Raw genomic sequence first — 12,842 nt, 5'->3', positions numbered from 1 at the left:
GTTAGTATTTCTTGTTACAAACGTTTGTATTCTGGCTTTGTCTGGGTGTTAGTATTTCTTGTTACAAACGTTTGTCTTCTGGCTTTGTCTAGGTGTTAGTATTTCTTTTTACAAACGATTGTATTCTGGCTTTGTCTGGGGGTTAGTATTTCTTTTTACAAACGATTGTATTCTGGCTTTGTCTGGGGGTTAGTATTTCTTGTTACAAACGTTTGTATTCTGGCTTTGTACAGGTGTTAGTATTTCTTGTTACAAACGTTTGTATTCTGGCTTTGTACAGGTGTTAGTATTTCTTGTTACAAACGTTTGTATTCTGGCTTTGTACAGGTGTTAGTATTTCTTTTTACAAACGTTTGTATTCTGGCTTTGTCTGGTGTTAGTATTTTTGTTACAAACGTTTGTATTCTGGCTTTGTCTGGGTGTTAGTATTTCTTGTTACAAACGTTTGTCTTCTGGCTTTGTACAGGTGTTAGTATTTCTTGTTACAAACGTTTGTCTTCTGGCTTTGTCTAGGTGTTAGTATTTCTTTTTACAAACGATTGTCTTCTGGCTTTGTCTGGGTGTTAGTATTTCTTGTTACAAACGTTTGTATTCTGGCTTTGTCTGGGTGTTAGTATTTCTTGTTACAAACGTTTGTATTCTGGCTTTGTCTGGGTGTTAGTATTTCTTGTTACAAACGTTTGTATTCTGGCTTTGTCTGGGTGTTAGTATTTCATGTTACAAACGTTTGTCTTCTGGCTTTGTCTAGGTGTTAGTATTTCTTGTTACAAACGTTTGTCTTCTGGCTTTGTCTCAGTGTTGGTATTTCCTTACTCTGACTTTCTATCAAGTACCGTTTATTCGTGGTCCAGTTGATACCTTTGGTTTTTGTTTTTATTATTGTCAGTGTGTAAACCTTATGATATTAGTTATTCTAAGTATGCTTTATTACTTAATGTATTTTTTAGAATCGTTACTCGATGTTGTTGTTTGTTTGTTAAATATTTACTATTGTTTTATGTAGGTATTCCTCGAGCGCCGATGTACCCCTTACCGGGTCCAGGCCAGTACCCTCACCCTGTATTTAGCACTGACTTTACCCAACAGTTTCAGTGGTAAGCTTATAGAGTTAGTTTTGTAGATAATTGACGAGTCATGAAATTCAGATTATGAAAAGCAACACGTTCAGCATGGTACTTAATATAAAGTGCATATACCGTAATCCATCGTGGCCTCTGATAGAACGTAGCTCGAAGAAATGGTTAACTGCTTCGACCTTGACTCATCAAATAATCGTTCCATTTAAGAACTTTTCAACAAGCGAGGAGCCCGAAGGCCTTTCATTAACCCCTTGAAGGCCCCCCTCTCTCTATCCAAGCCAAAAGTAACACTGCCAACGTACCAAGCGTTTATATAACTTTTCTGCATCCACACACACTCGTCCAAGAAACATATAAATTAGAACTATTAGAAGTACCCTTCCACAGATTTTAACACTAACAGAGAATTAGTTTTTAAATTTATGCTTCCAGTCTTTTAATTATTAGCCATCATTTTAACCATTTAATGGCGGCCATCATCAGTTGATGCTGCTACCTAAAACATCCCTACTGTTTAAGGGTTACGTCCTTTCTTTCTGTCTATACTCCGTGAACGGTTTATCTAAGCCTTAAAACACATTAGCTAAGCCTAAACTTGAATGAAGTTGACCCTTATATTTATTTTTTCTAAACCTAAACTTGAATCAAGTTGCCTTTTTATTTATTTTGTGATGTAGTAAACAAGAGGTATCAGTTTTGTCTGATAAAGCTGATAGATTGTAAAACTTTCTGTGAGCGATTAAGAATTTAATGAACAACGTTACGGGTATAGGACCTTCACCAAGAGCACATAACTTCTTCCTCCTTATGGATAGTTTAACCTTTCTTTAAGGTTTTATTACGCTGTACTTACTATTTTTTGTTGCTTAATATATCATTATAAATCATACCTTTTATAGTAGTTATCATTCTAGTAGTGCTCTCTTCTTACAACAATTAAAAGAAACAAACATCGTTACATCAAGTGAATAAGGAAGTATATATGAAAAGTAAATCTAAAGTTAAAACTGTATCTGTTGTTCAGGAAGAGTGAAAGAACTCTGAAAGACTAAATGTTTCAGTTTTTACAAGTTTATAAATATATCTGTCTGCATGTAACAGTCTATTGTTAATTACATTTTGAGATATTCTAAAACAAACGTTGTGTTTTTGCGTTTGTTTGTAAACACCTAAAACGAATGTTGTATTTCTTATGTTCAGTGAACGTCTGAAATTAGTGTCGTGTTTCGTAATGTTAAGTTTGTATTTCATTTTTAAGCTGTCTTACTTAATATGAATGTGATAGAAATATTGTTAAGATACACAGTCGTTTGTTATAAATAAAATAATTTTCTATCTTTAACTGTTTCATATAGAGATGTAACAAGAATTCCGAAAACTTACAGGAGTTGTACACTTAAACCGAAAAGCTAAATATAGACCACTACACAAATGTATTAATAGATCGTACAGTACATATAGACTACTATGCAAATACATTAACAGCTCATACAGTAAATATAGACGACTATACAAATGCATTAACAGGTCATACAGTAAAGATAGACCACTATTCAATTATATTAACAGATCCTACAGTAATTTATATATATATTTAGTCTGTATGATTACGATATAAATGTGGAAAGAATGGCTACCTCTTGGAAACAATAGGCCTAACTAATGAGTTGGTGAAGTTTGATAGTGTCTTTTATCGTACAGCCCAACTGGCGAATTATGGGAAAGGTTTCTTGGGCGACACCTTTTGGGGAGAGTTTTAAACAACTCCAATTTTGTCCCACAACGAACTATGTTAGAGGAACATGCCATAAAAATTAAAATATATTTTAGTCGTTTTTAACGATGCTCAGTTTTCCGACGAAAGGTAACGCTGAGAGCGCCATCTATACGAATAAAAGTTCTATTTTACCAATAAATGACATTAAATATCAAGGTATTATGGCACTAATATGTACTTTTAACTAACGTTGGTATTACATCATAATTTTTTGTTTCAATTCTTTTATTTCTTTAAATAAAACTGAAGTAAAAAATTGTTTCTGAATAATTCATTATCGACAGTATTTAGTGTTGTGTAAAGTTGATTTTATTTTTCCTGATTGTCGAAACAAATCTTGATGTTAATTTTGACTAACTTATTTATACCAAAAAGATAGTGTAATAAGATTTACAACACCTAATCTTTCACAAAATAAATGTTTTTTTTTGTGGTTTCTAAATCATATTGTGAAACAAAATATATTCGAATAGAAGTGGTATCCTTATGGTACCAATATTCAATTAATATTATTAAAATGATTTACATAAGCAAATGAACCTTTGTGTAATCAGATTTTTACACGTTTTAATCAAGATATCATGCAGTTAGCAATGATTTAATATCCACATGTTAACGTTTTAATTAACAGTAGTTGGTAAAGAAATCTGTGTTGTCGACGGCGTTTGCTAATGGATTTTTTTTAATCATATCGTGAATTTATTTTAGTAAATTGTAAATACTTTATAAACGTTTGGTTTAAATGATAAACGCTGACAAAGCATTAAAAGTCAGTTGGTTTAGTGTTAGTGATCAAAATTACGTTAATTGTAGATTATTTTTTCTTACACTTACACCTTTTTTAGTTTCAAATCGGATGTGTGTGTGAAAATAACGTTTCAGATCTCTCTCTTATTTTCCCCAAGTCACCACCCAGGGGCAGTTGGGACTTTTACTGGTGTTTTAAGATTTACCTGCTGTTGTGAACTTTTTATTATTTTGATTTTTATAGAATTATTCTGAATTTTCTTTCTTGAATATTTACAAAAACACTTTCCTTTATGGCTACTTCATTCAACGGTTTTTCATTGCTCTAAGGGACACCTGCCGAGAATAAAAATAGGTATTTGCGCGAAGGTTATTAGGTGCACACGATATTTGAAAACAAGGACTGTATTCGAGTAGTAGGTGTTATCACAACCGGGTTGGGCGTAGCCTGAACATGGAATACGAGAGTCCATGATTGACGTAAAAAATTTGCTTCGTAATATGGAACGCAACAAGAATGTTTGTTCCTGTGATAGTTACAGTCGAGTTAGGACACCTTATGAAAGTTAGGACACCCTATGAAAACCTGTGTATTTTTGTAACATTTTTGGATATATAGATATTTAATCTCAATATTTAACATACTGAGAGATTATAGGAATATAACTAAACAATTGAAACTGAAAAAAAGACTTTTCAAGATCTTCTGTAAATGTAATTCTACAAAAAATGCATATTCTAACTGAAGAAAAAGTTAGGACATCCCCACATTTATTCCCATTTAAAATGGCTCAACTCACACACAGGTGTATCACACCAGGTGCACATGATTAGAAGATCGTTATTTAGCATTTTGAATGAGGCTTGCCATATTTAAACCTCAGACATTTAGTTTGGTGTGTTCCTGACTGTTGAAGTGAGAGTGACACCATGATGAGAGCAAAAGAGCTGTCTGAGGCCTTCATAAGGAAAATTGTAGCAACTTATGAGTCTGGTAAGGAATTTAAAAATATCTCGAAAGATTTTGAAATCAGCCATTCCATTGTCTGGAAAATAGTCAACACGTGGAGGGCTTTCAAAACAACTGCCAACATGCCCAGGTCTGGTCGTCCAAACAAGTTCACTCCGAGAGCAGACCGCAAGATGCTCCAAACACCCTAACATGTCATCACGGGACCTACAGCAGGCTATGGCTACTGTTGATGTGAAAGTGCATGCCTCTACAATCAGAAAGAGACTGCACAAGTTTAACGTGTATGGGAGGTGTACAAGGAGGAAACCTTTGCTTTGTAAGAGAAACATCAAGGCGAGACTGAAGTTTGCCAGAGAGAATGTAGACAAAGACCAGGACTTCTGGAATAATGTTCTTTGGACAGATGAGTCCAAAATTGAATTATTTGGACACCAGAACAGAGGACATGTTTGGCGTAAACCAAATACAGCATTCCAGGAAAAGAACCTCATACCAACTGTGAAGCATGGAGGTGGAAGTGTCATGGTTTGGGGCTGCTTTGCTGCAGCTGGTCGTGGACAGCTCACAATCATAGAATCCATCATGAATTCTACTGTGTATCAGAGGGTGCTTGAGGATCATGTGAGACCATCTTTACGAAAATTAAAGCTTAAGCGGAACTGGACCCTGCAATACGACAATGACCCAAGATATACCAGTAAATCCACCAAGGACTGGCTAAAAACTAAGAAATGGAGAGTCCTGGAATGGCCGAGCCAAAGCCCAGATTTTAATTCCATTGAGATGATGTGGGGTGACTTGAAACCCCTCTAACTTCTCACAGCTGAAAGAATTCTGCATTGTCTACGATTCCCAGTCGTAGACAAAGCGCAGATAGCTCATTGTGAGCTTTGCCCTATTATTAATATGTGAACCAAACATGGATGCTCTCAGATTTTTACTGACTCCTGACATTTTTGTCCATTTTTTATATATACAGTTTGTTTATTTGAAGTTAAGCCTAAAGCAACACAATAAACTATCTATGCTCTACCTACCACCGGTATCGAAACCCGGTTTCCAGCAAAACACATACGTATGAAGGTTTGTTAAATATCTCCACGTGATGGAGGTATATATATCATTTTCGGATTCAGCGTAGAGGAATTGTTGTAAAACGTGTAAACATTTCAAGACAATAAAACTACACTACACTACACTGTCACCGCACACCTGTCTGATTAAATGGTCAAAAATCACATTTTTAAGAAACGTTTTTCGAAAATGAGTAAGCCGTGAGAAGTCCCCTGCTGGTAAAACGGTAATTCTACGGATTTACGACGCTAAAATCAGGGGTTGGATTCCCCTCGTTGGACTCAGCAGATAGCTCGATGTGGCTTTATTATAAGAAAAACAAAACCCGTGAGAAAAAGTATACAAATATATTTTCTTTAAAAAAATCAAAAACACTTCATAACAAGAAAGTAGCCATTATCAGCAATATCTGACATTTGTGTTAGCCCTGCCATCTAGTGAATAAGATAACAACTATGATATTTGAAGATGGCTGCTTTCCGTGTAGAACAGCAATGGCTAGGCCTATTGTGTTTTATAGTAGAGAGGTAGGCGGAAAATTTTATTGCAGTGAAAAAGCATTTATTTTCACATATTAATTTCTGCCTTTAAATTATTATTATATTTTACATACAACAGTTATGACATTACAAATCTGATAGGGCAAATATTTCTTATTGAAAGTAACGACTATACGTTTTGTCATGCAGTCTAGTTTACACGAGTATCAATGCTGAAAGTTTCTCTCAGTTGATTTACTAAAAAACTTCAATAGAGGCGCATATTAATCAATACCGGACCATTTTAAACCACTGGAAACAACAAAAAATTAGTGTAATTTATACTAGGCCTATCAAAGACAAAACAAAAACAGTTGTGGTAAGTTGTAAAATTTGTAGACTTGTACAGGTAAGTTTAGCTTGTAATGCTCTCCATTGTATCATATAAATATTTCTATATTTACTTTCTGCTATGGGTTCAGTTTACAACTTTTATTATAGCTTGTTTATTTTTTTAAGTAGAAGGTAAGTTGACATTTCACCCACATGTAATTTGGTTAATGGTGGATGACATCAAAGATTTAAATTTATTAACATAAATAAAAAATTGTTTAGAGAAAATTATATTACAAGCATAATAACCCCTGGCCATTACTGACATTGTACTAATAGAACTCGACTTAAGCTAAAATAATAGTTTTACATAAATTGTAAAATTATGAGATAACATTTTGGTGTAAATGTTTTTTCTAACTCTTTTTAGGCATACAGCTAGTATGTACCCTATGACATCTGCAGGGTTCCGAGGGACTTATCCCACTAGCCTTCAAGTGACGACAGCAAGTCTGCCAAGGTTTGGTCCTCCTTCTCTTCTGCATCCACATCCTGGTTTACCAACCCATCCAGGACTTCATCACCCAGGACTGTTGAGTGCTGGTACAAAGCACGGAGTTTCTTTGCCATCTGTGGAGGGCAATAGGTACAATATCTAAACAACGTTTTATTATACTTAATTTATTTAGGATTTATTAACCAAATGAAAAGGACATTGTTTCTTATATGGTATTGATTACAAAGACCTCATTATCAGTTCATAGCCAGCATCACTCAATACCTTATTATCAGTTCATAACCAGCAACACTCAATACCTTATTATCAGGTCATAGCCAGTGACACTCAATACCTTATTATCAGTTCATAACTAGTGACATTTAATACCTTATTATCAGTTCATAACTAGTGACACTGAATACCTTATTATCAGTTCATAACCAGCAACACTCAATACCTTATTATCAGTTCATAGCCAGCAACACTTAATACCTCATTATCAGTTCATAACCAGCAACACTCAATACCTTATTATCAGTTCATAACCAGCAACACTCAATACCTTATTATCAGTTCATAACCAGTGACACTCAATACCTTATTATCAGGTCATAACCAGCAACACTCAATACCTTATTATCAGTTCATAACTAGTGACACTCAATACTTTATTATCAGTTCATAACCAGTGACACTCAATACCTTATTATCAGTTCATAACCAGTGACACTCAATACCTTATTATCAGTTCATAACTAGTGACACTCAATACTTTATTATCAGTTCATAACCAGTGACACTCAATACCTTATTATCAGTTCATAACTAGTGACACTCAATACCTTATTATCAGTTCATAACTAGTGACACTCAATACCTTATTATCAGTTCATAACTAGTGACACTCAATACCTTATTATCAGGTCATAACCAGTGGCACTCAATACCTTATTATCAGTTCATAACTAGTGACACTCAATACCTTATTATCAGATCATAATTAGTGACACTCAATGCCTTATTATCAGTTCATAACCAGCAGCACTCAATACCTTATTATCAGTTCATAACTAGTGACACTCAATACTCTTATGTTAAACTAGTGACACTCAATACCTTATTATCAGTTCATAACCAGTGACACTCAATACCTTATTATCAGTTCATAACCCACAACACTCAATACCTTATTATCAGTTCATAACTAGTGACACTCAATACCTTATTATCAGTTCATAACCAGCAACACTGAATACATTATTATCAGTTCATAACCAGCAACACTCAATACCTTATTATCAGTTCATAACCAGCAACACTCAATATCTTATTATCAGTTCATAACCAGCAACACTCAATACCTTATTATCAGTTCATAACCAGCAACACTGAATACATTATTATCAGTTCATAACCAGCAACACCCAATACCTTATTATCAGTTCATAACCAGCAACACCCAATACCTTATTATCAGTTCATAGCCAGCAACACTCAATACCTTATTATCAGTTCATAACCAGTGACACTCAATACCTTATTATAAGCTCATATCCAGCAACACTCAATACCTTATTATCAGTTCATAACTAGTGACACTGAATACCTTATTATCAGATCATAACCAGCAACACTCAATACTTTATTATCAGTTAATAACCAGCACATTGAAGGTCTTGACATCAGTAGTAAATTTAAGTAATTCATTTATTTGTGTGATTGATGTGAATATAAAATGATCAAAGGTCCTAACACTAAGCCCTGTGGTATTCCACTTGTGATACTAATCCAATTTGACTGAACTCCATTTGTAACAAACGTCTGTTGTTGTTTTTTCTTATCCAATTAGCCAATCTATTCACCACATTTAAAGATATTAGTTTTTAATAATTCTTTTATTCAGCATCTTGTCAGAGAGTTTCTGAAAATCCAGATACACACGTTTATCTACATAGACAATAAATTCGTTTTATAACATTCAGGCTTTTATTGAATAGTCAGCATGGTTTTTATTTTATAACGTTCAGGCTTTTATTGAATAGTCAGCATGGTTTTTATTTTATAACGTTCAGGCTTTCATTGAATATTCAGCATGGTTTTTATTTGGGTAAAAACTTTTCTTATTAATCTCGGGACATTGTTTTATCACACTTTTTAAAATCTTTTTTACACCACCGATGTAAGAGTAATAGGCCTATAATTACTGGAACAACCTCTATTTCTTCCTTTGAAAATAAGAGTAAAGTTAACTACGTTCCAATGTTCTGCCCTCTGTTCAAAGTGTAGCAAATTATTGGTTCTAGATGTCAGTTTTATTTAAATACAAATTATAGGCAGTAACACGATACTCGTAGGTGCTTTATTGTGACCACTTATGATAAAAATTGCGTTTGTTGTAATTATACACCAGTGTAAAGATGAATCTGAAATCAGTTTCTTCTTCTATTAATTTAAAGGTTGGTTATATATATATAAGTGGATTTTATTAGTCGGACAATATTCTCTGATAGATTTATTTTACTGACACGATATGTTTGTGCGTGTCTGTGGACAATCACATATTACTAGAAATACTGTTTGTTTATTACTTACATGTACAACTTTAAATAGTTTGTTATTTTTCTAAATTCAATGTTTGACACCTGAATACAATAACTTTTTCCAATAGAAAACTACAGAATCATTAAAGTTGATGCTTTTCTACTTTACTGCACTTGAAATTGAATATTTGTTTAGAAGTAAAAAATAATTCATTCCATCTAGCTGAGACTGGTATGTACCGTTACCCATAGAGACAAGTTTTGAAATTAATAATTCATTCCATCCAGCTGAGACTGGTATGTACCGTTACCCATAGAGACAAGTTTTGAAATTAAGAATTCATTCCATCTAGCTGAGACTGGTATGTACCGTTACCCATAGAGACAAGTTTTGAAATTAATAATTCATTCCATCTAGCTGAGACTGGTATGTACCATTACCCATAGAGACAAGTTTTGAAATTAATAATTCATTCCATCTAGCTGAGACTGGTATGTACTGTTACCCATAGAGACAAGTTTTGAAATTAATAATTCAGTCCATCTAGCTGAGACTGGTATGTACCGTTACCCATAGAGACAAGTTTTGAAATTCTGAACTTTTTCAGGAATTTTTCAACCTACATACCAGAGCAAAAGTTTTCCCCAGTGAAGTACAGTGAATCTTCTAACAATCGATCCACTCACAGTAATGTTTCTCACCAGCGAGAACCAGAGAAGAACAACCACATTAAGAAACCTCTAAACGCTTTCATGTTGTACATGAAGGAGATGCGGGCCAAAGTTGTTGCAGAATGTACATTGAAAGAAAGTGCAGCTATTAACCAAATATTAGGAAGGAAGGTAAACACTGATCTAAATATCAAAATAATTTAACTTTGTTCGTTAGGCTAACGTTTAAAGTTTCTTGTAAGAAATGTCAGTAAAAGAAGGTAGTGAGAAACAAGTATTTATCAAACTTTTGTATGGATTAGTTGAGAACATAACTCTAAATAGTGAGAACATAACCGTAAATTAGTGAGAACATAACAGTAAATTAGTGGGAGCATAACCGTAAATTAGTGAGAACATAACAGTAAATTAGTGGGAACATAACCGTAATTAGTGAGAACATAACAGTAAATTAGTGGGAACATAACCGTAAATTAGTGGGAACATAGCCGTAAATTAGTGGGAACATAACAGTAAATTAGTGGGAACATAACAGTAAATTAGTGGGAACATAACAGTAAATTAGTGGGAACATAACAGTAAATTAGTGGGAACATAACAGTAAATTAGTGGAAACATAACAGTAAATTAGTGGGAACATAACAGTAAATTAGTGGAAACATAACAGTAAATTAGTGGGAACATAACAGTAAATTAGTGGAAACATAACAGTAAATTAGTGGGAACATAACAGTAAATTAGTGGAAACATAACAGTAAATTAGTGGGAACATAACAGTAAATTAGTGGAAACATAACAGTAAATTAGTGGGAACATTATCGTAAATTAATTAGAACACAGCTGTAAATAGTTTCTTTTTCAATAAAACTTAAGGGTAATATAAAATTAAATAAAAATAATTAGGTGAATACTTTGGTAAATGTAAGGATGTGTAAAGAGAGTTTACCCATCCACTCGGGAGATGCTGAACTCATACAAAGTAACACAGTCTCTCAGACCAATGTGACTGGTGAAAAATCACTTGTTTAGCAAGTTGTGTGTGAGAAAGGCCTCAACATTAGTCAGAACCTTGCTTAGAAAATACAAAATAAACAAAATTGATGTTTTTTCTCTTGTAACACATTTCAGAAGAAACTAAAATTATTTTCTACTTAGTTAAATTTAGGTACAGATTTGAGCTGAACATCAGTTTGTTTTTTATTTCTTTTGTAAAACTAGTAAGTATGAAAATATCCATGATTCATAGTGTTATAATGACCTTTAAAAACTTGTTATAATCCACTGTGGTTACATAAGTTGTTCAGGTTACACATAACTAGTAACAAACGTATTAAAACACAATACTGATGACACTGAGTTATTTCCCAACAGCTTGACAGCAACTCTTATCTGTTAAAAACAAATCACTTATAATTCATTGAGAACCGTGTTAACTTAAACATTGCCGTGCTGTTATATTATTTACTAATTTATTACACAAGCAAAATGACCCAGTTTTTTTTATACAGTTCTATGAGTATTTTAGTTATTCAAGAGTCATCTCATATGTGAATAACAGTTATTAGAGATAAAGGTCTTTTAAATTTACGACTAAGAAAACTTGGAAAGTTCATACTGTTGCATATCAGTGTTTCTTACAATATTGAAGTTACTCAACCAGTTTATACAGCCTGCAATGTTTGGACTATACTGTTTCATATCAGTGTTTCTTACAATATTGAAGTTACTCAACCACTTTATACAGCCTGCAATGTTTTGACTATACTGTTTCATATCAGTGTTTCTTACAATATTGAAGTTACTCAACCAGTTTATACAGCCTGCAATGTTTGGACTATACTGTTTCATATCAGTGTTTCTTACAATATTGAAGTTACTCAACCAGTTTATACAGCCTGCAATGTTTGGACTATACTGTTGCATATCAGTGTTTCTTACAATATTGAAGTTACTCAACCAGTTTATACAGCCTGCAATGTTTTGACTATACTGTTTCATATCAGTGTTTCTTACAATATTGAAGTTACTCAACCAGTTTATACAGCCTGCAATGTTTGGACTATACTGTTTCATATCAGTGTTTCTTACAATATTGAAGTTACTCAACCAGTTTATACAGCCTGCAATGTTTGACTATACTGTTGCATATCAGTGTTTCTTACAATATTGAAGTTACTCAACCAGTTTATACAGCCTGCAATGTTTGGACTATACTGTTGCATATCAGTGTTTCTTACAATATTGAAGTTACTCAACCAGTTTATACAGCCTGCAATGATTGGACTATACTGTTTCATATCAGTGTTTCTTACAATATTGAAGTTACTCAACCAGTTTATACAGCCTGCAATGTTTGGACTATACTGTTTCATATCAGTGTTTCTTACATATTGAAGTTACTCAACCACTTTATACAGCCTGCAATGTTTGGACTATACTGTTTCATATCAGTGTTTCTTACAATATTGAAGTTACTCAACCAGTTTATACAGCCTGCAATGTTTGACTATACTGTTGCATATCAGTGTTTCTTACAATATTGAAGTTACTCAACCAGTTTATACAGCCTGCAATGTTTGGACTATACTGTTTCATATCAGTGTTTCTTACAATATTGAAGTTACTCAACCAGTTTATACAGCCTGCAATGTTTGGACTATACTGTTTCA

General features: G+C 33.5%; 1 protein-coding gene across 2 annotated transcripts in view; it reads left to right on the top strand.

The window, feature by feature from the left end:
• Positions 1-12,842, top strand: part of LOC143234722 (protein pangolin, isoforms A/H/I/S-like) — a 32,764-nt gene that overhangs the window by 3,663 nt on the left and 16,259 nt on the right. The window contains exons 2-4 of one of the 2 annotated variants that reach the window (XM_076472280.1): positions 1,004-1,094; positions 6,893-7,108; positions 10,110-10,344. In XM_076472280.1, the coding sequence (XP_076328395.1) occupies positions 1,004-1,094; positions 6,893-7,108; positions 10,110-10,344 (542 nt within the window). Of the gene's footprint in view, positions 1-1,003; positions 1,095-6,070; positions 6,178-6,892; positions 7,109-10,109; positions 10,345-12,842 lie in introns of those variants that run through there. The other variant, XM_076472281.1, reaches the window with a different exon arrangement.

This window comes from Tachypleus tridentatus, chromosome 12, assembly GCF_004210375.1.
Source record: "Tachypleus tridentatus isolate NWPU-2018 chromosome 12, ASM421037v1, whole genome shotgun sequence".
Classification (NCBI taxonomy): Eukaryota; Metazoa; Arthropoda; class Merostomata; order Xiphosura; family Limulidae; genus Tachypleus; species Tachypleus tridentatus.
Note: the sequence above shows the minus strand (reverse complement) of the source record. Positions and strands in the feature narration are given on the sequence as shown.